This window comes from Amphiura filiformis, chromosome 13, assembly GCF_039555335.1.
Source record: "Amphiura filiformis chromosome 13, Afil_fr2py, whole genome shotgun sequence".
NCBI classification, from domain to species: Eukaryota; Metazoa; Echinodermata; class Ophiuroidea; order Amphilepidida; family Amphiuridae; genus Amphiura; species Amphiura filiformis.
The window spans coordinates 66,304,602-66,332,593 of record NC_092640.1 but is presented as its reverse complement, the minus strand read 5'-3'; the positions used below and the strand labels follow the sequence as shown (position 1 = coordinate 66,332,593).

General features: G+C 36.0%; 1 protein-coding gene across 1 annotated transcript; it reads left to right on the top strand.

Moving 5' to 3' along the window:
- The first annotated feature begins 988 nt into the window (after window positions 1-988).
- On the top strand, window positions 989-23,285 carry LOC140168670 (signal recognition particle receptor subunit beta-like). The gene is made up of 5 exons (XM_072192083.1): window positions 989-1,156; window positions 5,793-5,887; window positions 14,613-14,773; window positions 16,366-16,548; window positions 19,150-23,285. The coding sequence occupies exons 1-5, from the start codon at window positions 1,048-1,050 to the stop codon at window positions 19,358-19,360; spliced, it is 759 nt and encodes a 252-aa protein (XP_072048184.1). The 5' UTR covers window positions 989-1,047; the 3' UTR covers window positions 19,361-23,285.
- The last annotated feature ends 4,707 nt before the right edge of the window (window positions 23,286-27,992 follow it).

The following is a 27,992-nucleotide window of genomic DNA, read 5'->3' as shown; positions in this document are numbered from 1 at the left end:
TTTGCATAAATTAGTTCCAATTTTCACAATATTTGACCATTCAAGCTTCAATATGGCCACATTTTTTGCGCACTGATTTGTACTATAATAGCCACGGATCCATATTATGCTGATGTGCCTATGAACCTCCAAATAAATCCTCTATTTCATCCCTATGATCAGATAAACATCCTGATTTGGGACAAATCTAAATTAAGTATAAAATGAAAATTTCCTCGTGCTTGTATTTCATGCTCAATTCAATTGTCCGGAATGTTCAAACATTTGCCTCCCTCAATGACATGTGACCCAGATACCACACCACTGGAAACAACACTATTAGGCATAAGTATATGTTTGTTATACGATTAGGGGGGGGTCAAAAAGTTTTGTCTGTCAAAAGAGGGGGTCAAAAAGTTTAGCGGTCCATCAAGGGGCTCAGGTTAAAAAGTTTTCGAGCGAAAATGTGAGGCCCCAGCCCCCTACCAAAGTATTAATTAATGAACACTCCCTAATGAAGAATGCGGCTGGAAATTTGATGAATTATGGGTTTGAAAATCAAAAAGGGAAATGAGAACATTTAAAAATGACTTAGGCATTTAGCGTAGCAGGCTGACGATATAGTAGGCCCTAAGTGTCCCACTTGAGCCTATCCCATTACCCTATGTGTCATAATTATTTAATGACTTTGAAATTTGATCTCACTGACAGGACTTACAATCAGTACAAACCTACAAACACAACGCATTTGACTGATTCCATTTTAGGAGTATTGGGACATGTGTAAACATAACAAATATGCCCCAAAAAAAATCAGGTTTGACAAAAAAAATCATATTAAAAGATCATAGGCCTATATCATCATGATCATGGCTTTTTATAAAACTGGCGCAGAGCAATTTTGACAATATCTTGGACTCAGACACGTTTGAGTGTGAAAGTGTGATGTGCGCCCTTAATATGTCAATGTTGCGGTCAAAGGTGAAAATTAACCGGAAACAGCAGACAACATTCTTTCGTGTACACGTTGAAAACAGGCTGGATCTAGACACACAAAACATCTTCAAAATGACAACAATTGATAGCTATATACAGACCCTGAAGGTTGAGGTTGCAAAGCAAGATCCTGTTATACTAGGAATAGCAATTGCTGTGTTGGTTGTCCTGGTTACGATAGGTAAATTTTGTTAAGCTTACTCAATTAGTCTAACAGCTGTCGGACAAAATCATGAAATTTAGCGGCAAGAACCAGACATGCCAGACGTGGTCTAATTGTGCATAAAACCGGGCAGCCTTATTTCTATAGATCTGCTGCGCATTCAAATTGCATTGTATTGCATCGTAATTTCATTTGTGTCTATGCTAATTATGTTTACACAACATGAACTCACATGTTTTCAAGCAAATTCGCCGATAATAAATAGATGATCAAAAGCGATCGAGTGTTACAAAAGTACAGATCGCATTCAGCTTACATGTACTTCATATGAGATGATCTTTGGAAAAATACGGCATAATTTATCTTGGTGCTTGCGGAATGCCATGCAGTAAAATATTCAAACGTTGCGGCAATTCATGATTGACAACTAACAATCGGTGCAGTGTCCGATTTACAATTTTTTTCCTACCTGCACAGGTGCATGTAGCCCAAAATTTCTACATGCACAGCAAAAAGTGTGCATGCACCAAAATTAAAGCAAACATAAAATCACATTGAATCACGATCATTGTCAGTGAAGCTTGTAATAATATTTCCGCTCCCTGTCAGTGTCATTTTATGCCGATCACTCGCCCTTCACTTTCGCCGATTTCGTAGCCAAAAACTGGATGCTGTGGCTTCATCTGTTCTAGAACTAGTTGCCGACGAGGTGCACGATTTCCAGAATGATGCAAGTGTTTTTTGAGCTATTTCCTTTTTTGCTGGACATTATTATGATTATTTTCCATATATACGTAGACAAATATTTCCCACGGTTTAAATTCCGGTTCTTTTTTTCAATGAAATGAAAATGACACTCTTCTACATGTGCGAGAGTATCGGGAATTGGTGGCCGATGATGTCACATTACGCTAGCCCCTCTAAGGGAAGTCATAGTCTTGGACCAGACTGCATGGCTATCGCGAATGTTCGTTAGGATGGACGAGTATCAGACGGATGCAAACTGGCTGTGTAGAAGACTAGGAAGTCAATGAAAAAGTGACAGTTCTCACGTGATAGGGGTATCGGAATTGTCAATTGTGCGATTTGTGCCAGCCCTTCTAATGAAGTCAGAAGATGTTGCACTAAAAATAGATTGGGTTTTTCCCAATCGGACTGACTGCTTGTTTACTTTTGTACATTGGCCTTGTCATATCGCTAGCGCTAAAATCATACATGCACGTGTGCAGGCAGGTAGTGAAAAGCTGCATGCACAGAGGGAATGTTACATGCACTGGTGCAGGTATGCAGGTGGTAAATCGAACACTGAATCGGTGTGTCCTTCGTATCCTCCGTTGTCAATTTCTTATCCACTCACTAATCCTCACAAAAGCTTTGTGTTGATTACATAATGTGTGGAGGCAAATTGCAATAAAGTACAATGAAATAATGAGTAGGGCGGGCTCCGAGGCAGGTTTCTTCTTCATCTTACTTAACAGTATTGTTCTCCAAAAAAACCTGGAAGTTTGTCGTCTGGCGCTCTAGCTGAAATACAGCAAGATAATGTAAGATAGTAAATGTAAACCTGTATTTGAGCTAGAGTATCTCGAGCTAGCAAGAACTGAACAAGGCAGCCAAGCCATAGCTAGCAATAGCATTGTACGATCAGTGACAGAATGCATGATGTACAATGTACCAGTGTTATTATCTGGCATAGTGTGAGTCATCCTATGGGGGGGGGGGGCACTAGCCTGTGATCATGCACTTTAAGTTTTCCACATGTTTGAATGGCAATTATTTAGGTATGACAGGGAAACCTCAGTTAACACATTTGCTAGTCAGCCAAAATGGCCTAAACCGGCAATACAAATTTACATTGAAATTTAAAAGAACCGCTTGCTCAAGGAAACCTTCATAAATATGTTGTCTATACTTCACTTGACCCAATATGATTTTTTTTGGTGATGAGAGACTTGCACATGGAATTTCAGAGGGATTTTGATAGCAGTTGTAAAAAAAAGCTGCTATCGTCATGTGACTAAGATCTAGAAACACCCCCGTAATGCTGTTTTGGGGAATTTTGCTAGCAGAATCTTTTTGATGAAAGTAAATCTTTGACTAGATGTAACTTTGCTACGGAAAGTACTATGACAAAAAGGTTTTCAGTGTTGGCTTTCTTTACTCAAGGGCTTTAATTTGATATATAAAATGATGCAGTTTGATGGCAAATTTGAATTTATTTTGCACACTTTTATGCTTTCCACAATCCACAAACCATTCACGGTATCACGCTGTAGAAATTTAGAAATATTGAGCCTCAGTAACTACCAGGGCAGGCACCACTAAGCATCATAGTAATTAGCATCACTTAGCACTTCATCCGAATTTTATGATCTCCATCGATCGTCGTTTTAGCCGTTTACGAGCAAGATGATGGCAGTATACGGGGCAGTATATCGTTGCTCATTAAATAATCATGAACCCGTCAACCCGATCATGTCAATCACATGGTCTTTATTCATGTATTCGGTAGATCGGGAGTGGTCGAAATTAACCCGACATATGCTTTTATGAATGGATTCATGACCTTACAGGGACCAGACATGCATGGCTGCATGGTACTAGTAGGGATGCCCACTGTCCATACAGTTTCCACTAGAGAACGATTTTTCATTTACTGTGTGCGTGCACTCACACACGTATTGTCTATGGAGAAACTGATCGATACAAGAAATCCCAGGCCTGTTAAATGGCGTACATACTTGTTTTCGATCCAAATGTAGGCCTATATCAGGGTGTTTCAAGAAATTCCTGATTCCACCGGAAAACATTAACCAAACTTTTTCCTGATTGGTCAGTAAATAGAGAGGGCCTTCCTCCATGCAGAGATCAACTTTTTTTAATGAAAAATTTAGTGAGATGAGAACTACAACAGGTTGAAGTGACACCATTCCGTGCATCAGGTGTTCAAACGCAATTATTTCCGAATTTGGAGTGAATCAGACAAGCAAACTTACATAGTCATAAAATGTAACTATTTTTGAAGACAAAATGTACAGGATGTTAAGAAATTTAAGAATGTTTAAGCCTACCGCGCCCATCTCAAATCATGCACTTCTCACTACCATGTCCATTTCATATGCTATCCATCATGGCTTCCATGCACACACAGTGTATTGCTCAATGTATTAAAGATAACCTTTGAGTTGGAGCAAATTTCTCAAAATTGGTAGTGATTAATATTACCAAACTTATGCCATGATGAAATATAATAATTTTTGAAGATAAAATGTGCTGACCGTAAAAGATTGAACAATGTTTAAGACTACCGCCATTCATTTGAAATAATGCACTTATTGTTCATCTCCTCAGATGGAGATATTTTCCATGGCGGCCATCTATGATCATGCTTGCGGTTTCACCAAACAAACCATGGGTTTTGAGGTCTTATATTTTTTGTTGTATGTCAACAAAATCGATTAAATTTTCAGGATGATCTTATTTTCATGTTGTTATAATCAAATATAATGTTCCAGATAGCGCTAGTTAATAAATACCTTTAAAGAAAAAGTACCTTAAAATTGCACTTTCTGTTAGTAATCCTTTTTGGACTTTAACTTTTTAACATGTTCTAGCAGCCCTATATAAAACCGTAACACTCAAAAGGCCATATCTCTGGAATGAAACGTCGGATTAAGATTATTTAAACGCCAAAATGTTTCTTTCATCAATTCCCAGCCAATAAGTTAGGTCCGAATCAATTTAAAAGTACTTCAATTTTTCGTGGACATGCCTAGTACTAGCAAAGACAGATAATCTGTGGTTTCAAATGTTTGGAAAATATTGCAGTTTGAAAATGGACTTTTTTCTGGCGTCAAACAAACAAAAATTTTGATGACTGAAGATACTCAAATTTCATTTAATATCTGTAATTTTGGTTGGGTTGGACACAGTAAATTAGCTGGAAAAGCTTATTTCTGATACTTGATTCATTTTACCTTGACAGTCGCTGGGGGGTCCTTTCGAACGTTCCAATGAGTCAAATAGGGCCCAAACTACGCTAGAGTGTCAAACATGATTTAAATAATTCGATTGATTTTCTTACACGTAAAAATACGGCCAATTCAGATAGAAAATCTTGTTTGTCGTATAGGGCCCACTATTATACAATTACTTTTTGTTGGATTAAATGCTAAGCTACGGTATATCTTTTCACTAAAATAGATACTTCATAACGTGTTCCCATGTTGAAAGTTGGCAAGCTATTTCTACTTGTTTTAAAGAGAACATATGCACTCAGTATACAATTGAATGAAGACGATTTATTTGTGAAACCGTAGAACGATCTGTTGGTCAGCATAGATATTGAATAAAATTGAGTCCCATCACATCAATTCAAAGCTAGACCCTTTTTGCAAATACTGGTTACCAGTGACTTAAAATGTATAGTGGTCATTGTGGATTTTTTTACTTCGAAAGGATCCGGGTAAAAAGTGGCTCCAGGTTGAGATGTTATTCTAACCCTTGACGACGACGAGTTGTCTGTACACATGTAGGCCCTATAGTTATAATAAATTTGCACCATGTACTATTCTAAAAACACTGTACAAATTTTGCAATAATGTTAATAAAGTTGCATAATCCATTATTCTTTTTATTTATTTATCATTTACAGTACTTTTCAAGTTAATCACAAGAGGAAGGAATACCAAGCAGGCTATTCTTCTGGTTGGATTGTGTGATTCAGGCAAAACATTGCTGTTTAGCAGGGTAGGTATATATGTATGAACTAGAGTCCAAAATTCTCCATTTTGTAATTGTCTCGAGACATCAGGAAAACACAACACCAAAGCAATGATTAGACTCCGCATTGCCCTCCCGATCATGAGGACCATTTATTAAGCTATTTATGACCATTCAACAATTTTATATTCATATACATAAATATAATTGAGATAAATAATGATAAATAATGATATATTTCATAATATAATAATAATATAATAATCATAGCACTTTCATAGCAGTTACGACATAATATAAATAGTTATTTATCTTCCAATAAATATTATTAATAACACAATACAAGAATTATTGGAAAAATGTGTACAACAAGCCAACCATATAGGCTGGACATGCAAGAATTGACTTCTGTATCACATTTAACCAAATTTCATCTTAAGCAAATACAGATACCTCTTTGGATCAAACAGAGGATTGAATTGGAAAACAATATTTATAACGCAATTATTAAATAAACAGAAATCTCCAAAAGAAGAAACAATGCCAACTCTATCAATGAATTAAATCTTTAAATCCCTATATAAGCTGGTAATTATTGAAAAGTCAGCCAAAATTTACTATAAAAAATATATTAATAAATGAAATAATCCACTGACAAAAACAATCAAGCCAAAAAGATACTTCAAATAAGCATAAATTACTCTACATAAAGCGTAGTAGAAAGTGGAGACAATCTACAGACAAGTTTCATCAGGTATTGACGAGACTCCATACAAAGCGTAGTAGAAAGTGGAGACAATCTACAGACAAGTTTCATCAGGTATTGACGAGACTCCATACAAAGCGCAGTAGAAAGTGGAGACAATCTACAGACAAGATTCTTCAGGATTTGAAGAAAATCCATAAAAAGCATACATTTCCCTTCAAAAGCGTAGTAGAAAGTGGAGACAATCTACAGACAAGTTTCATCAGGTATTGACGAGACTCCATACAAAGCGTAGTAGAAAGTGGAGACAATCTACAGACAAGTTTCATCAGGTATTGACGAGACTCCATACAAAGCGCAGTAGAAAGTGGAGACAATCTACAGACGAGATTCTTCAGGATTTGAAGAAAATCCATAAAAGCATACATTTCCTTCAAAAGCGTAGTAGAAAGTGGAGACAATCTACAGACAAGTTTCATCAGGTATTGACGAGACTCCATACAAAGCGTAGTAGAAAGTGGAGACAATCTACAGACGAGTCTCATCAGGTATTGACGAGACTCCATACAAAGCGTAGTAGAAAGTGGAGACAATCTACAGACAAGTTTCATCAGGTATTGACGAGACTCCATACAAAGCGTAGTAGAAAGTGGAGACAATCTACAGACGAATCTCATCAGGTATTGACGAGATTCCATACAAAGCGCAGTAGAAAGTGGAGACAATCTACAGACGAGATTCTTCAGGATTTGAAGAAAATCCATAAAAGCATACATTTCCCATTAAAAGCGTAGTAGAAAGTGGAGACAATCTACAGACAAGTTTCATCAGGTATTGACGAGACTCCATACAAAGCGTAGTAGAAAGCGGAGACAATCTACAGACGAGTCTCATCAGGTATTGACGAGACTCCATACAAAGCGTAGTAGAAAGTGGAGACAATCTACAGACAAGTTTCATCAGGTATTGACGAGACTCCATACAAAGCGTAGTAGAAAGTGGAGACAATCTACAGACGAGTCTCATCAGGTATTGACGAGACTCCATACAAAGCGTAGTAGAAAGTGGAGACAATCTACAGACAAGTTTCATCAGGTATTGACGAGACTCCATACAAAGCGTAGTAGAAAGTGGAGACAATCTACAGACGAGATTCTTCAGGATTTGAAGAACTCCATACAAAGCGGAGAGTAGCATAATTTGACATACTTTTATTGAAGCATCTTGGACAAATGAGATAACTGAATTACCCTTCCAGCTACTGGGAGGGTGGGTGGGATTTTTTGGTCCAGCATGATCGGAGGAGCAAATGCAAGTGGCTTACTAAGAAAGGTGTGAACACAATAAAAGAAATGGAATTAAAGCAGAGACCTGATTGGCTGCACCCCACTAAAGTGCCATCTGAATGGCCAAGAATCTGGGATTGTTGCTATAACAACACAACAACCTACATCATTCCAATACCATGACCCAAATCAATAGCATAAACTTTCAAGAGGACTTGATATGGCTCAAGTGGAACTGATAGGATAATTGTCCAGACTTGGCTGCACATGAATGCCCAAGTTTCCCTGATGCTGAGACAATCTGGTTTTAAAAGATTTTCAACTTTGAAAAACGCATTGTCTCGAGACATCAGGAAAACACAACACCAAAGCAATGATTAGACTCGCATTGCCCTCCCGATCATGAGGACCATTTATTAAGCTATTTATGACCATTCAACAATTTTATATTCATATACATAAATATAATTGAGATAAATAATGATAAATAATGATATATTTCATAATATAATAATAATATAATAATCATAGCACTTTCATAGCAGTTACGACATAATATAAATAGTTATTTATCTTCCAATAAATATTATTAATAACACAATACAACAATTATTGGAAAAATGTGTACAACAAGCCAACCATATAGGCTGGACATGCAAGAATTGACTTCTGTATCACATTTAACCAAATTTCATCTTAAGCAAATACAGATACCTCTTTGGATCAAACAGAGGATTGAATTGGAAAACAATATTTATAACGCAATTATTAAATAAACAGAAATCTCCAAAAGAAGAACAATGCCATACAAGTTTCTCAATGGAGAAACTTGCATAATTCCCCCCTCCCCCCCCCAAAAAGCAAATTAACAAAGGTGGAAAACAAAAGATTGGGATGCACCAAAATGCATTAAAAAAAACCTGAACCAATTCAATCCTCTGATGACAACGGAAGGCTATCAACTCTTAATTTACTGTTAGTGTCCACCAATAATTGTAGTGAACAATCACCTAGGCATTGGGGTAGGCCCCAAGACCAGACAAATATTGGTTTACTCATTTTATGGTTTTCTTAACAAAAATCTATTGAACACCAGTGTAAAACAATATAATAGATATAGACCAAAGTATGAACAATGGTTTATTTAAAATAAAATAATTAAGACATGCATGTAAGCTATTGGCAAACATGAATATATAGACTTATTAACGATTATTATTTCAAAAAGCCAGGCAAAACAAGAAAACACAGAAAAATCACTGGTGCACCCTAATAATATAGACACAAAGATTATTGAATCAAAAGACAATAATTTTCGGATGCTTATCATCAAACTCTATGTTCTGAAACAAATAATCGGGAGCCCATGCATATCATAAAGGCATATACATGTATCGGTTTAACATTACTTGTTCTTTAAATATTTTACCTCTATCAAAATGTCTATTATACACAAAATATGTATAAAATTAGAACGCAATGTTGTTTAAGCTATAATTACAATACAATCACGCATGTTTCAAGCGTGTATAGCACAACTTATCAAATACAATGTACATGTATATTTTTAAAGATCGATCAACAATTCCATATATAATCAAGTGTAATGTACTATCTAAGTAACATACATTATTTTTAAATGAACAATGCGCAATTCGACAAAATTATCTTATTGGAATTTCTTCAACCGACCTTGAAATATATAAACAAGGGAATTCCATTTGTAAATTCATGCTTAATTGTGCTAGTGCGCGATGCATAATTCTTCTTTCCCTGTAACTTGAAATATATGTTTATCAAGAGATATTTTGGTTTTATCTGACTTGAGAATAAAACCTGAAATGGGTGCTCATTGTAAGATTTTGAAACCGAATTTGTAAAAATGCCTATCTGACCAAACTCTAACCTTCAAGTAACACAGAACTCTAAGAGTTCCAATTTCAGGACACATTTAATGATAAGATCATGAATAGTGTCCATATGTACCTTATACTACTAGTTGAAACAGATATCACAAGGCAACATACTAACCCAGAAACTATTTATCTTTTCTGCTTATTTAAATTTTGAACAAAATAAAGTTGCCACCGCTAATAATGTCAAAATAATCTAAGTGCATTGCACTGTATAGGCTTGCTCACCCACAATAATCAACAATTAATCTTAATTTAAATCCTCTTTACAACACAAGGACAACAGGGCCTACAAAAGTATAACCGTGACATTTGACTTCTACACACTCGCTATTGTTATTGAAAAATAATGCGTTGTTGTTTTGCAAAAGTTCATTCTACAAATCAAATACTCTGTAACTTGCTTGATGAGTTATGTACATTTTACAAAAGTGTTGTTGTTTCAGCCCTCTTTACAACATAACTCAAGAACAGTACATGACCTACAAAAGTATCTGTGACATTTACATTGTAACTTATTCACACTCGCTATGAACTGATCAATACAATACAATACAATATACAATACAAGGTGCTGTGAATTACTGAATTACACAGTTTAAAATAGTTGCTAACTTAACCAGCCCCTTTTATACCCAGTAGTACAGCAAAATTGTAGAAATTGAATTGTTTAATATCTACTAATAATATTTTCAGGAACTGAAAAATATCTGTACTACAAATTAATCAAGCATTTGCTTGAAGTTTCTTTGGTCAAGTGGCCTGGGTTCATTGTCAATGTCACTTAAGTAGAAATTGCCCTTTGCTTGTGAGAAAAAGTCTACATTAAGCATATGAAAAGTTTCAGAACTAAATAAATGTTCTATATTTTAAACAGATCAATGTAAACAATAGAGAATATTCAATGAATAATTACCTCTCCTTTAACTTGATAGTTGATACCAATTGCAATCTTATATTCTCCTTTCTTATTTTCATTCGCCTTACACATTGTGCCTTCTTGTAGTAAAAGAAAATATAAAATAATACAATGAAGTTTGAATTACTTGAACCACAACATAAAACAAATATTGAATTACCAAGAGGTTATTAAATATGTTCCATATAATGTAAGGACCAATCCATCCATAACAATACTTAATGTATATAATTTTATTATAGGTCTATTGATGTTTTAACCTATCTTACATGATATGTGTGCTTATAGTTGTCTTATGAGCGACCTGGCACTCTAATCTAGACTTTATCAATTTCTTCTTTTTTTTTGTTGCATAAATGACGGAAGATGTATTAATAGTAATATCAAATAGAGCCTACATATATCATCTTCACATACTTAAGACAATTCTATTTAAGTTGAAACAAAGTGAGACATAAGACATATTTTTACGCCATTAATTAATACCATTCATTATGAAGTCAATTTCCAACTTGTAAATAATGAAAATTGTCTCTTGCATTAATATTGACCTAGTCTTTTGAGCAGATTTGCAATTCTTACCACATATTAGGATCTGTAAAAAAGAGCTATCTTTACATGTACCTATAGAAGGCAGGTTAACTTTCAAACTTAATAAGGATGTCATATCAGGTCAATAAATTTTTGTTGCATAAACAAAATACCTTATAATTAAAATAGCACATTCCTTGTTGATATTTCATAGAAGCCAATAGCTCATCGGAAGCAAACCTATGCAGTATAAGATATCTTGTATATCATTTAGATACAATGCACATTGTCTATTTATTTAGAAAATGTGTGCCGATGAACATTAAGATTTGTCTTTTGCCTTATAAAAGAACAATTTATTTGCACATAACCACACAGTTTCCATTTTCTATTAATTACTGAATGTTTTACACCCAGACATACATACATAACCAGATTTAGCTGCTTTAAATATAATGTAAAGTCAAATTTCAGAGTCTTAGGAATTGCGTAGTCTAGTTGAGTCACTGGATTAACGTTATTTGCGACTGACCGTATTTGCAGAAGAATAATGACTGATATTGATGCCAAGGTAGAACAAGAAATTAGCGAGGTTTTGTAGAAAGAAAACCTTGGTATCCGATTAAAATTGTTCATCTAGAATGAAGTCTTGTTCTTCTTGATTGTGGAAATAATGAGAATCTAAGTCTGCTTGATTCATTGTATCAAATGTTCTACCGGTCTTGCAAATTTATTGTTCTCAGTCTTCTTCTTTTCTTCTTATCTTTTGTATGCATTATATGTAGATGATGCACAGCTGCCATGACTGAAGAATGCAAGAAATCAGCTTGCACAACTTAAGTAGTATTCACATAGCCAACCAAACTCTAGTTCGGATAACTCAGACCCGCAACAAACTATTTGCTTACTGATATGATCGTGTCCTGGGTCTTAACTAGTTTTCTAAATGTTGATGGCAAACTGGACAAAAGAAGCACATGGAAACTCTTCACAGCCTTTTAATCGCCTATTTATGCGTTGAGAGTCCTTCTATTGTTTGGATAACCCGAACAGCTTAGACAGGTCTTTTGTCTTTTGAAGCAAACCTCACTGCAATTGATGTGCAAGATCAGCGGGGGGCATCATTACTCCTGAAATATAACCACAAAGAAACAAACAGCAAAAAGAAACTACATGTGCCTTCCCCCCCGTTGTTTGCAACCTTTGCGCCTGATTATATCACATGATTGGTAAGCCTGATGTTCCAACATTCGCAACTTCTAGAATTTATCTAGTAATAGACACTTGAAGATTAAGGTATACTACCATGATTACTATTCTTAACTTAAAGGCTTATATTCAGTAATAATATAAATTTGTATCTCCAGTAATAGAACCAGCCTGCATACTACAGGTTGACCTTTTCGAGCACCATGCAATCCATGTAAATCATTCCCAATAATTTGCATATGTGATCTAATAATGCCAAAAAGAAAATGGTATATATTGTATATATAATACTTGTCAATTACAGCCAACACTAAATATTTTGGAGACTTGGATTTAATTAATAACATCCAACTTATAAAATACTTAACTGTAACTAGGGTTCATTATCTCATGCAAAGTATTACCGATAAATTTGTTGATTACTTGCCTGCTTGTAAATAAATTGAAGCCGTTGGCTGATTCTAACATGAAGCCGGTGGCCAATGCCAATGTGACCATGATGAAACCAGTTGCTGCTCTGTGGATGTTGATGTGCGCTTCTATACACTTAAATATTAATAAAATAATCACATCCACTGCTTAAGTAACATATCATTATCAATCCTATACTTTATAAAATACTACCACATCAGACAAACAGTATTATTTTTCACCACCAAGAGCACAACAATTTTTTGGTCCAGCATGATCGGAGGAGCAAATGCAAGTGGCTTACTAAGAAAGGTGTGAACACAATAAAAGAAATGGAATTAAAGCAGAGACCTGATTGGCTGCACCCCACTAAAGTGCCATCTGAATGGCCAAGAATCTGGGATTGTTGCTATAACAACACAACAACCTACATCATTCCAATACCATGACCCAAATCAATAGCATAAACTTTCAAGAGGACTTGATATGGCTCAAGTGGAACTGATAGGATAATTGTCCAGACTTGGCTGCACATGAATGCCCAAGTTTCCCTGATGCTGAGACAATCTGGTTTTTAAAAGATTTTCAACTTTGAAAAACGTCAGTGTTAAATTCTGTGTTGTTTTCCGTTTTCTAAAAATAATCATAATTTAGCCACTCTAGGGAAATCGGATTTTTTTCATATTATAAAAACTGAAAAAAAAAAGTGTTTTTCGGCAATGTATAGCCGGAAGAAAGTCACGAAAACACAAATATATGACCCCTAAAGGCAAGTAATGTTAAATTGTGAATTTCAGTGAAATATTTAAAATCGATTTAATGCATCCTGTTGAATGTACATTGGAAATTAGACCCAAATACATGCAAGGTTAAATTGCATGTTGTTGCAAAAGTCAATTTTTCTGTTTTCTACTTAAAATTCAGTGAAATTTGTCTGTTTCCCGTAAAACGTAGAAGTTCAGACTTTAAGGTCCGTTCATACTACGCCGCAATTGCGATGCGATGCGATATGATGCCGCACTGCATCGTACTGCAGAATACTGCATTGCGGTCTCCCAATAAAGTTAAATACATTTTAACTTGGGAAATGAGATGAGTTGCGTCGTGTTGTGGCAACAAGTAATCAATATATCGGCAACACACAGCATCGCACAGCAATTGTGGCCTATATGAACAGACCTTTAGTATGAACCCACTGAGTGCAGCTGAAATTTTTGTGCAATCAATTTTTCACAACGTGCCAATTTTTAACTGTTTTACTTTTAATTTCATGATTTTGAGCTTATCAACCTAGTGCTGTACTATTACGCTGCCTTTCGTATTCGCAGAGGAGGACAATTTCGACCTCCTCGTTTGTTTACAAACAGAGAGGTAGACAAAGGGCCTGTCAAAACTGTTCCGCTTGTCCAAATAATCAAGTATCAAAAGGATGGTCCACAATAGAGTGATTCACGCAACATGAATAGGGGATTAAAAAACTGTGAAGTAGGACCATGTGCTTCTTTTGTCCAATTTGGCATCAAGATTTCGAATGAAAACAGTTCAGACCCAGAACACGATCATGTCAGAAATTAATATTTTGTTCTGGGTCTGATTATTCGGACTAGTATCAACCTGTGAAAGGAATATATTCGTGCATTGGTGCATTCGGGGGATAAAATAGGGGTGAAAAAATCTTGCCCTGCAGGGCACTACTGCACACACGCTAATAACATAACATAATAACACGCTAATAACATAACATAAAAACACGCTAATAACTTTTCTCTTCTTGCAGTTGGTACATGGCAAGTATGTGTCCAGCTACACATCTATAAAAGAAAATTCTGGCATTTATGATGTAATTGGCTCACGCAACAAGATAGCAGAGGTTGTGGATATTCCAGGCAATGACAGACAGAGGGCGCAATTTTGGGAGCGGTATAAGTCCCAGGCAAGGTAGGCTATGATACTTGAAGTCACAGCATGAAGAAAAGTTTAACATGCGGAGGTCATTGTTGGATATCACAAATCTACCTCTGTTTGTGCATCACCTGTAGTTATCAGCAAGGTTCTTCAGCGGTCTGAGATTTGGCGCTCTTTATAGCATAACGCAGAAGCGGGGTTATGATTGGCTAATTAAATCACGTCATCATCATATCGGCACCTTATTCGTCAATCAAGCTACATAGCAATGCGTGACCTTGTTCTTTTACATGAAAATCAGGAAGAGCAGTCAGACCCCGCTGAAGGAATTTGTTGAATACTTACAATTTTTGATAATATTGCCACTCTGCTAAGAGCTGCATTGATTGGTTGGATGCATTCTGGCTAAGTAGTCACAGTGAGAGCACAAACATGATGAATAATTTATATACTTGCCTGACAAAGGGAATTAACAATGGGAAGTGGAAGGAAATTTATGGGAAGTGGAAGGCTATGTACAGCTTTTGTGGGGTTTGGGTTGATTAAAATGTGAGTGGACACTACAAATGAGCCGTAAACTCGGCAAATTGTATTCTGAGATACAGTGCAAAATATGCGTGAAAGTCGTATTCATAGGTGTCTCAATTAGGCGCGACATGTTTCTCGCTCGTTTAAACCAATCAATAATCCTATTGCTGAAGAGGATAATAATCTTCTACATAGCTCTAGTCTTTGTATGCTTTGGCTAAATCCTGTTCAAGTGGTGGGTTACAATTGTATTGTATTTTGTCTAGGTATGTATAAACAATAAACAATGAGAGGACATTCCTGAACCTCGTTGACTTGGGGATGATTTGAAATGACCGCCAATTATGACTTTATTACCAGCAATATGGAAAAAGAGACACATGTAAAACCAAAAAAAAAAAGGTACCATTTTGTTGGAAGGAGCAGAGTTCAACAAACCATAACCCCTCTTCTGGATATATTTTGAAGTCAAATGATATACTATTTTAAAGCCTTTGATGTATATTTTCTAAACACGAAATAAAACAAAATTGACCGGGGCGGGCCGAGTTTACGGCTGATTCGTCGTGTCCAGTCACAAATAGCATATAGGTTATGTTACTAGTCGTTATCCATGGACCAGGGGGGAGAGTCTAGACCTATCATAACTCTAACATATAAATCTTTTAGGAAAGAGTTACAATAGGTTTAGGACTTGCCATGTGTTTAGGACTTAAAGTGCGTCGTAAGTTTCTTGTGAAACACACTCGGGGGAGGGGGTTCTCAAGTTTGGTTTAGGATATGCCTCCAAGAATCTGAAAGTGGAACTGCATTTATATACAAATTTTCCAGATATTTGACATTAGGGCTCCAGTTAGATGAAAATGGACTATTTTTTCGAAAAATTATACCAAAATTGACTGAAAAAGGTGGCCATTGCACTGAGTTCTCCCACCTGTGGATGCAACTCTAATGTACAAATATAAGCAATTCCAGACACCAAAATGGACGGGGAAGGTCCAAGAGTTTAAAATTTAACTAATCTTATTGATCATAAAGTTTATCTGATGTTTTTCGCAGTTTTATAATTCACTTTGTTTTACTTTGTTTGTTTTCAGGGGAGTGATATTTATAATTGACAGCACTACTTTTCAGAAGGAGATCAAAGAGGTGGCCGAATACCTGTACACACTACTGAGTGATAAGACTGTTAATACTCAATTCCTGATAGCTTGCAACAAGCAAGATGTTACCATGGCAAAATCATCCAAAGTTATACACCAGCAACTAGAGAAAGAAATGTAAGTATACCTTTCTGCTATGGACACTGTCGGGATTTGAAAAAATCGATATAAACTCAATATCGATATGAATCGATAAGTCGATTTTCTTCCCAATTTTACTTTTATCTTCTACATTCATCCGTACATGATAACCATATGCTATTAGTTCATCGAATCATCTTTTTTTTTTTTTTCGTTGCTGGCATGGAAAACCTTTTTCCTTAGAACCCCATATCATCACATAACCGAGGACAATTGCTTATTTCAGTCCTTTTTTCCTGATTCAGTAATGCTGGTTTCATACTTTAATGCCGCTGAGAGGTGTGGCGCTTCATCATATCGCTTGCACTTGTTTGCAAGCAGAGCAGCACACCGCTGAGCTGCAGCGGCATGACTCTGAAAGCCACTCTTGCCGCTCAGCACCGCTCCAAAATTGAATTTTGTTCTCATACGTCAGAGCGGCACCACTCCGAGTTGATTTGAATTCAACTCCCAGCGGTTATGATTGATTTAATTGGTTTCTTTTCCTTTACCTTTCTGTTTCTGATCCTTGAGTTACCCATGTAACCGTAATACAGTACAAAACAATTTTGTTGAAATTAATTTTGACACAAATGCGAAGTTTTTAATCAGCAGTTATTTCAAAATGATATAATCACTAGAGAGGGAAAATCTGGTCTCCATGCATACATTTGACCAAAAGGGTGAACATTTATCTGTAAATTGGTAGGCTGAAGCATCTTATATCTTGATCAATAACAATGATGACAAGTTGTATAAATGTGACACAATCTGGTCCATAAAAAAGAGGCATTTTTGAAAATTGAGTTACTGTAATTATTACATTATACAGTAGGCTATCATGTAACCGTAATACAGTACAAAACAATTATTTGTTGAAATTAATTTTGACACAAATGCGAAGTTTTTAATCAGCAGTTATTTCAAAATGATATAATCACTAGAGAGGGAAAATCTGGTCTCCATGCATACATTTGACCAAAAGGGTAAACATTTATCTGTAAATTGGTAGGCTGAAGCATAATAATAATAATAATAATATACACTTATAGAGCGCGTTACAAACAAAACAGTTTCTCAATGCGCTTTACAGAAAAAACCTTAACTACAAGATATACTACAAATTTAAAAAGCCCAATAGAGCAAAACAAGATAAAATCAAGCAAGATTATTACAACACCGCATAAATGCTAGTTAACATAACATAACATAACATACATGTAATAGGCATTTATTGAGCGCCCCACAAAGAACGGAGCGCTTTACAAAAGAATATATACAGCTACATGAATCATAAACTAATACAAACAATACAAAGCATAATATATGAGAACAACGAAATCATAACCACCACCTGACGTGCTTTCGCAGTGTTGAACGGGGGAAAGGCAAAAAGAACGCAAGCAGCAGGCCGCGAGAACCCGGAGACACTAGAAAAACACGCCAAGTGGTTGAAGCAAAAATTAAATAATTAATGATGCAATCAATTAAATAAAGCCAAACAGAAATGCATTTATAAAACAACACTATTTGCCGTGGGAAGAGAAACCCGATGTTGCACCCGTCCAAGGCAGGACAAATAACACAAAAGACTGAACAACACCAATATAGCTCAACCCACTACAAAAAGCTAATACACAGGCATATTGATAAGTAATACATATAGCATAAAAATATAACATAATACAGGCCTAATATAAGACAGTCTGAACAGATCCAAAAAGATCAAACAATATTGCACGAGGATGAAAGATGCGGAAAACGAGGCGTCGAGCAAAGAAAATACCCTCGTGAAATACAGAACGATCATATCATTATAAAAAAGCATCTTATACATCTTGATCTAAAGTGATGGATTTCTTGGATAAAAACGTAACAATCACAATGTGGCCTTAAGAGTTAAGAGGTTGGGATGCCTACATCCAATCTCTTAATTCAAGCAATCTTTTATGGCCATTTTGTCTTTTACTTGCATTTTTATACAAGAAAGCTGTCACTCTAGATCATTGCAACTGTTTCAGTCTACCATTTACAAGTCAATTTCGTCTCTTCTTGCCAACAACCGAACTAAGCACCACACTGCAAACCTTATTTCTCCTCCAAGTGATATTGCCATTTTTGAAATGCCTAGCTTAATAAAAACTTCAAAAAAAAACCCCATTCATGACCAAATTCATATTGGTCAATAAATCATTGTTTTATACTGAAAGATGATTGCATGGGTGGCTGGGTTATGGGACACAAAAAAATGAAAGAAATCAAACAAACAATTAAATCAATAACAATATTGGCCATGTTGATATTGAGAACATTTTTGTACATAACATGTATAGGATGTTGAAAAGTACCACTTTTTCTAAAAGCATAATTTTTGCTTGTGCAAAATGTGATTTTTTTTACCAAAGAAAAATTATTTTGAGAAGGGAGAAAAAGGAGAAGAGAAAAATGTTTCCTCTATTCATAGGTTCTTTTAAGTTTTCAAATCAACAAAATATATGTCAAGTTATTCGAAGGAATGTTTTGTAATATATGCAGGGCGGTATTTTTGTTAACCCTTTAGATAATACTTACTGTTTTCATTGTTTGTTATTCATGCAGGAATACTCTTCGCGTCACACGGGCAGCGGCACTCAGCAGTACCGATGGCTCAAGCTCCGGGGTGTTTCTAGGTAAACGTAACAAGGACTTTGAATTTGCACATCTAGGGAAATTAAAAGTAGACTTTGCTGATTGCAGCGCTAAGGGGAGTGGAGGAGAAGGAGATCCTGAGCTGAACATGGTTGAGGAATGGATTGGTGCTTTGGTTTAATCAAAGATGCAGTTATTGAGAGTTTTCCTGATTTCACCATGCATTTTCTTTGTTTCAAACTTTTTCCATGTCCAGAGAGACACATGTGTTTTTTTGAGAATTTGCCAATTTCTGAATTTTCATTCTGTAAACTTTTTCCCTGTTCAGGGAGAGATTGTAAATGATGTGACTTTCTTGCCAGTCATGCCATGGGGAAATGTAGCAGGATGCCTTCTTCTTGTGATTTAGGCACAGCGTCTAATGCGGCCTATACGTGATCAATTTGATTGATCAATATCAAATTTGCCACTGTGCACACAAACATCAATAGTGATTTTATTGTCCAACCATCAATAAAATCAAACTAGATTAGATCTCTTCAATAATATTGAAGAGAAATGTTATTTTATATCCAATCCTGCATCTAGGGTCCCCAATATTGATCAATCAAATTGATCGTATATTGGCCGCATAAAGTTGGTCTTATAGCGCCATCGGTACCCGATAGGTACCTATATTGCTCTTTCTATCGTACCCTGAACATTTGCACAGTACTTTTGTTTTTTTATTTAAATGAAAACAATAACACTATGCAAATGTTAGTTGGTTGATGCAATTTGTTAAATCACAAGAGTATCATAGAAAGAGTCATCGGTACCTAAGCACAGATAGCGATATAGGACCAAATTCGATGTGGTGCCTTAATTCTCTTCTTATAAATATGCTTACCTCAAATTGAGTTTTACTAACAGGGCTTTATGTGCACAGTGAATTAACGATAAACAAACATGGGGTTGTGCTGATAAAAGACCCAGGATGATACCCTACTCTCTTTTTAATTAGTCTGTGACCTTTTACATGCCATGCTGCACAAGACCAATGACTTCTGAACCATGTGGTGTTACATGCCTACTTCAATCAACACAGTCTGAAGGATGAATGTGGGCTAGACTTCAGAAAAATCAGAATTCATATGTCTCTATGCATGTATAACCGATTATTAAAAATGTGACACAAACTGGTCCATGGAGGCCAAAGGCAGCAAATTTAATATTGAGATAAAGGCAAAAATATGGGAGTAAAAAAACAATAAGATACATTAGTAAATAGACATCACAAAACGTCTTTTGAAACTTTTGAACCAAGTATGCTACACCTTTGGTGTTTTCAGTATATGATACAAAGTAGCTTAATGTTTGTATTGGTAATAATTACAACTCAATTTTCAAAAATGCCTCCTTTGGCCTCCATGGACCAGATCGTGTCACAAATTTAAGTTGTTCCTAAATAGTTTTGACAGTTACAAAGTCGTGACTTCTTAAATATATCAAACACTTGTGGGGTAGCCAAATGTGCATGTTGACACAGATATTTGTTGGTAGACATTTTATTGTGGGAAAATTAGAATAACAATGATGACAAGTTGTATAAATGAACCCCTCAAACTGGGACAACATTGAGAATCTGTGGTAATCATCTCCTGGAGATGCCAGAAGTGAAAATGTGACACAATCTGGTCCATGGAGGCCAAAGGTGGCAAATTTGAAATTGAGATAAAGGCAAAAATATGGAGTAACAGAAAAATTAAAAATACATTAGAAAATAGACATCACAAAACTTTTGAACTTTTGAACCAAGTATGGTATACCTTTGGCGTTTTCAGTATATGATAGCCTTGTGTTTATATAAAGGTAATAATTACAGTACAGTAACTCAATTGTCAAAATTGCGTCCTTTGGCCTCTATGGACCAGATTTTGTCACAAAATGACATCAGTTTATGCGATCCTTTTTTGTTTTACAAGGAAATAGCTGTCATTAACGTTAGATGTTAACTTTTAGGATCAGAGAAGTTGAGTTTCCTTGATACAATTTTTTTTCCTAATGTCAAGACATATCAAGGCTAAATACTGTAGTGCACTATCTCTAGGCCAAACAAGAAAATTACCAAGTACATGTAAAGGCCTCTTCAGCAAAATTAACTGACCCACCAAATGATCAACAGTTTATATTACAGGCCGATTTGATCGCAATATGTGACCAGATTTGGTCCAATCAGGCGAAAGTCTGCAATAATGAAGATAAGATATAGGCAAAAAGTGAGGAGAAAAAACATAACAAACATAAGAAAATGGACTTATAAAAGGTTCATAACTTTGCCACCAAGTATCCAAGAGACCTTGGGATTCAACATCAGTATGTACTGAGAAAGTTAGTAAATGGTAGTAACTCAATTTTCAAAATTTCCGACTTAGGCCTGAGTGGATCAGATTGGGTCACATATGTCATGTCTATTGCATAAAACATGTAAGTAACCTGCTCTGAAAGTGAAAATTGTAAATCAGTGTCTACTGCTTGTGCTATACAGTACAAATTTTGACGGCCTAGCTTGTTGTAGGATGTGAAAAAACAAAAGTAATAGAAGTACAAACATATTTTTATTCTATCTTTGTTTGGATGTCTTTATTTTGTCATTATCGAATTGCTTCAAGGTTTGTCATTTGTCCGCTTCATTAGCATTCTGTGCTTGTTCCCAAAATGCAAAAATCTGCATTTTGATGAATTTTAGGGTGCTCTGGACGCAACGTTCCCGGAACCACCGCTAGGTGGCAGCACACGACGAAAGCTTTGATGGAACACCTTAATTACTTTCATATGCAAAGACCAAGTAATGTTCTGATATGCCCCAGATATCTATGATGTAGCCGCAATTTTGACATTGTAGCGCATGGAATGCCTTAGGATGGTTTCAAAAGGGTTAGAAACGCTGATAAATATACGAAACAGCATAGATCTGGGCCAAGAAAGTGCATTTAATCAACAGCTCTACTAGACCCGTGACGTCTGCGTGACGTCACATGTATAGCCTGGTATAGCCCCCTTCATCTGGCCAGACGCCACCAGCGTCATCTATCTCTAGTTCCGAAAAACTCTGGGATATTCCTTCATGTAATTTTACACAAAATTAGGATAAGGATTAGTTTAGGGTTAGGATTAGCGTTAGAATTAGCTTACACAAAATAATTACATGAAGGATCGACCATGTACTGGTTCAGCAAATTGCTGAATAGGCATTTGATAACAAAAGCTGGGTAACAAATTACTACCAGTACAGAGCTGAAATAAGCAGACAGAAACAGGCTTGTATTTTTTATCTTTTTAAGAAAGGATATAAACATTATGGTTAGGTTTCGCAATAAGATACGACACCCATGACCTACACTTTATCAGTGGTGTAACTAGGGGTTGTGGCGCCTGGGGCAAGGAAAAAAAATTGCGCCCCAAGCCTGTAAATGTACCAACAGAAATATTCTTTGCCCGGATATTATATATTGGTGACCTAATTGAATCTATGAAGTGGGGGTTGGGGTAGCGATCAATATTTAAAAAAAAAACAATTTGCACCCCTACCCCAATATGGTGCACAGGGCACCTGCCCCATTGCCCACCTCAGATTGGTGCCACTGTATTAAACATACAACCAGAACATCACAACAGCTATTGTATTCTGTTTATGTTGAGTATCATTTTTGGTTGCCCCCTTTTATTTTTTGCACCATCATTTTGTGCTCCCCCAGATGGTGCCCAGGGCAAGTTCCTCTCTTGCCCCCCTCGCTACACCCCTGAACTTTATTCCATGAGTGTGCATTGGTCTCAAAATAAGCAGAGGGTGTTTGAGCAAGTATGTTAACATTCCTCGTATCTTCTTACAGCTAGTGATAGCACCAGTGTAGAGAGAGATAATTATTTAAAATTTGGTGTACCATATCAATTTGTTATGTTTTTGTGTCCATTTTCATTCAATTTTCTGCAAGGGTTGTTTTCAACTTTCTGTAGATTTGAACAATTTTTAGAAGTAGAAGTGTTGTTGTTAATAAATTGCATATTGATATTGGTCATGAAAAGCAAAAGTGTTCCGTTTCAAATAAAATGTATTTGGCAAGAATTTGAAAGTTTTTGTGTACATGTTTCTTATTAGTCTGTTGGTGAATTTATTGTTGTGCTCCCCTTAGCATATTGAAAAAATATTACAGACAAACATTTGTGTTCAATGGTCGATTGGTGAAACCCTGTGTTAAGGTTGCCACCATGTTTTATAGGTAGCAATGTTGGTGTAAAAAGTTAATTATTACTAGTATTCAGCATTTTGAGTATATAATAAAAAAATTAAAATTTAAAGGAAATCATACATTAAGGCTTTAAACAAAAAATAGTTTGCCATACATATATAACGGCAAAATGTCAAAGCCCATTGAATCATGTTAACTTGACCCATTTTGTGATGTTACCCTGGTAAAAAAAACCTGTTCATTATTTTTAAAAAATGTTGTTTTAAGCAGGGCATACACGAGGCAATTTCAATTGCAAGGCCCATTACTTAGTGGGTGAGTTATGTGCTCACTGAACATGAAGCTGAGCAATTGATCAAAATACACGAAGCAATGTGGGGCCTTGCCATTCCTTGAGCGTGGTCTTAGGTTTGGGGATATACTCAAAACATAAGTAGTGGTTAATGATTTTCGTAATCATATCAAAATGGCACATGTGTTGTCCTGAAAGCAAAAGATTGCCATCCTCTCCTGTATATCTAGACAATTTTTCATAATGAAAAGGCTAAGGAAAACTAAGATCAAAAGGGCTAAACACCACCACCAACAACAACATAGGCCTACAAGTGTATTATAATGTAGCATGTGCACACATTATCATGTTGTGGATGGTGAATCAAGCTGGTCCCTACCCCGGTCCCTATTCATTCCCAAATGAATGCAGTGACCAGCCGGTGTTCACTCAGCTGATTGGCTGGAGGAGGTTAGATTGCATGCAACAACCTTGAAAGTAGAGCAGGTCTCTACTTTTTTGCCTGTTACTCGGGGGATTAATTTGCCTGATGCTTGGGGGATTAATTCCTTGCTAATCCAAAATACACGGAGCAATCTTTTTGCAAGGTGTGTGCAACAAAAATTGCCTCGTGTATGTCGGCCTTTATGAGGAACAATTATCAATATCGGAGCAGGTTGATTTTTTTATGTGGAGACCAAAATCAAAATTTGTCCTTTTGACCTTTAGGCCCTATGCCCATATGCAAGAACTGTACGTCTGTGATAGATCAAATTATATTTTTTTCTGAATCCAAATTGGTAATACCCAGAATCAACCATTTTTGAAATTCGAGTCCTGCATAAGCGGTCATTTTTGTTTTATTCAAATTAGCATTTTTGCCTATTTATGATGCATGATGGACGGCTTTTCTCCCAGGTACATACACTTTAAGTACATGTCGCGTCGTTAGATTTATAAAGTTCTTTAATAGAGGATTGTTAATCAAAAATATCAATTTTTAATAATTTGCCCATGAAATTTGTATTATATCGCGAATTACACTGCAGGAATTATAACCAATCCAAATTTAGCCAAAGTCATGCAAATTTCTGCTTATATTTTTAATGCCTTTTTTTAAAACTGAGAACTAAAATAGTAATATAAATTAAGGTCACGCAACCACATTTCTATTTGGTGGTATGCAATCTGCAAGGATGAAAGTAACATATCCATGAAAATTATATCCGGGGTGATTATAATCACGATATCAATTCAGGTATCGAAAGCTAAAGTCTTAAGCAAAACAAAAATAATTGACCGAATTTCTCACGCAAAAATTCAATTCATTAAGCTGTGTTCGTGCTCATCCGGCTACAATATGTGATTAGAATTCACTCACCGTCATTCATGTGCACGTTTTCTGAACATGCAAAATCTAGTTATGACTTGTTAGGGGCTGTGCAATAATTATGAGCCCCCCGGGGGGGTAAAATTTCCAAACGGCTCGCCAAAAATCGCTTGCCCCCCCCCTCTCGGCCTGCCAAAAATCGCTTGCCTCCCCCTCTCGGCCCGCCAAAATTCTTTGCCCCCCCCTTGCGCATGCCAAATTTTCAGGATCCCAATATACAAACCTTAAATGGTCTATATACCTGTTGCGAGCGCAGCGAGCAGGAAAATTTGCATATTTAAGCGTTTCCGTACTGTTTTCCTAAGCCTTTTTAGAGCGTTTTATTAAAAGGCGCCCCATGAATGTGTGCCAAAATCGCTTGCCCCCCCTCTCAGCTTGCCAAAATTGCTTGCCCCCCTTTGGCTCATAAAAATTTCTTGCCCCCCCAATTTTACCCTCCCCCAGGGCTCATAATTATTGCACAGCCCCTTATAGGTCAAGTGTGTGATGTGACAATACCCACATTTTAGTAAATCGAGTTATACAGAAGCAGTAGCGGGAAATAGGCATGATTTTCCAGAAGGGGGAATGGGCAAAGAAATTAAGGGTTAAAAAATAATTCCCCCCTAAAATTACAAAAGATTTTTTTGCATAACTTGAAATACATTTCGTTAATTTGAAAAATTTGAAAACCTGTGAATAAAGGAATCGTTTTCCTACCCTCTCAAAGTTCTTTCGTCTCAAAATCTTTTTGTTTTGGCCAAAAATAATCTTCAGAAAAAGTTGCACTTTTCAACATCCTATACATATCAAAACATTCTCGATATCAATGTTTTGATTGATTTAATGGTGTTTTTATTTCTAATTTTTATGTATACGATAACCCAGTAACCCATGCAGTCATCTTTTCTAGAAGGTTTTATTGAGCCGGTGTTTCAAAAATGGTCAAATCAATTTAGGAGTTACTAAACGTATATCTGTGCATCTTGACATTCATTTTGTTGATTTGCAAACCTGTGAATAGAGGAATCTTTTTGCTGCAAGGTTAATATGCCTTCTCAGAATCCTATTGTTTAGGTCAAAAGTTGCTTTTCAACATCCTATACATGTAATGTACAAAACATTCTCGATATCAATGTTATGGTTGATTTAAGGTAGCTGCCTCGGATACAACACGTTTGCAGAAAAATAGCTCCTGTGTCAAATCAATCAGGTCTATTCATTTAAATCTTTAGCATAACAAAGAAAAGTATTTTCCCCACCTATTTTAAGAGTCTTATTAGAATTGTAACAATTCTTATGTTTTCCTTTATTTTTTGAAAATTCCCTAAATTTTGACAGTTTTTGATTTTTTTGCCCACTTAGGAAGGAGCTATGGTTACCAAACTTTCAGGGATGGTAAATAAGCTTAATATCTAAATTCTCTCGTCAGTTTTTTTTGGATAAAGTGTTTTTTTTCCATTTTTTATTTTAGGGAATGTTAGAAACACTGTAGCTTAAAATAGAAACACTTAATTGGAAAAAGCTGACGAGAGAATTTAGATATTAATCTTATTTACCATCCCTGAAAGTTTGGTAACCATAGCACCCTTCCCTGCTGGCTAAAAAAATCCTAGAATTTAGGTAATTTAGTGTTTCTAGAAAAAAAATCAAAAAATCATAAAAAGGTACCGTACCAACATTCCTTTTAAATATATAGGCCTAAGTTAGAAAATAAACTTGGTTTGTATTATTCTGTGTTATTGGCAGCAAAATGAAACTTAAATTTTTTATATACAACTGCTATAAAGGAGAGAAAAATTGAATAGATGATTTAATCATAATGGTAATTTTATGGTAACACGATGCATGATATGGTGTTTTTTACCTATTTGTAAGCATGGTAAGGTAGCTGATAATATTCCCATGTCAATTCTGTAGCCCCCCCCCCCCCTACTCTTCTTCGGCTGCGGTCACTATACTGACGATTGGCTACCATCTGGCTGTATCTCCTTATCTCCTTCCATGCAAGCTATTCTGTTCTATGCTAGACGCTTTGATTGCACTAGGTTCATTCTTGTCCATTCTTTGATCAGTTGATGTAGTCAAACCATTATTTCTTCTGTCTCCCTCTCTCTTTCTTTTCGCTACAACTTTTCTTTCTATTATCTGTAGTGTTAGTGCACTGCCACTTCCTCTGAGGATGTGCCCAAGGTAGGTTCTTGTCACCAACCCTCCAAGCAGCTGTCTCTTCTCACCAAGTTCCTCAAGGATGCTTCTGTTTGTTCTTTTCTCCTTTCAACTGATCCAGCATCCTTCATCAGAATCACATTTCAGCATCAAGCACCCGTTTCTCATCTGCTTTAGTTAGTCATAGTCCAGCCCTCCAAGCCATAATAAAGAGTACAACATCTTCATAAGTTTCATTTTCAGTTCTGTCGCAATGTTTAGGTCATTCCACATCCTGAAGTCCAATCATTCTTCCTTTGACCATTCCAATCCTGGCTTTGATGTCTGTCGTGCAATTTGCATTGGATTTTTCACCGAGTCCAGATACTTGAAGTGGTTATAACCTGTTCAACTTCTTCTCCATCTACTGTAATCTTGCACTCTTTTCCTTCTGCTTCTGCAACAAGAGGTTTAGTTTTCTTCACGTTGAGTTTGAGATTCATGTCTTTGCAAGTTACATCTATACATGCATTGTCAATCTTTCTATGTCCTCTACTGATGTTTCAAGGAGTGGGAAGTAATCTGAAGTAAATTAATGCATCTCATAATTCCCACACTTATACTCACTTCAATTCTGCCATGCCGATCATTATCTTTTACATGTATGTATATTAATTATTATGTATTGCATTTTGTATATTGATACTTCTAAAAATGTATCCTCTGTATGTAATACACTATTACCAATGTATGTTGTGATGAAATAAAACTGAAGTGAAGTGAAGTGAACCTCAGA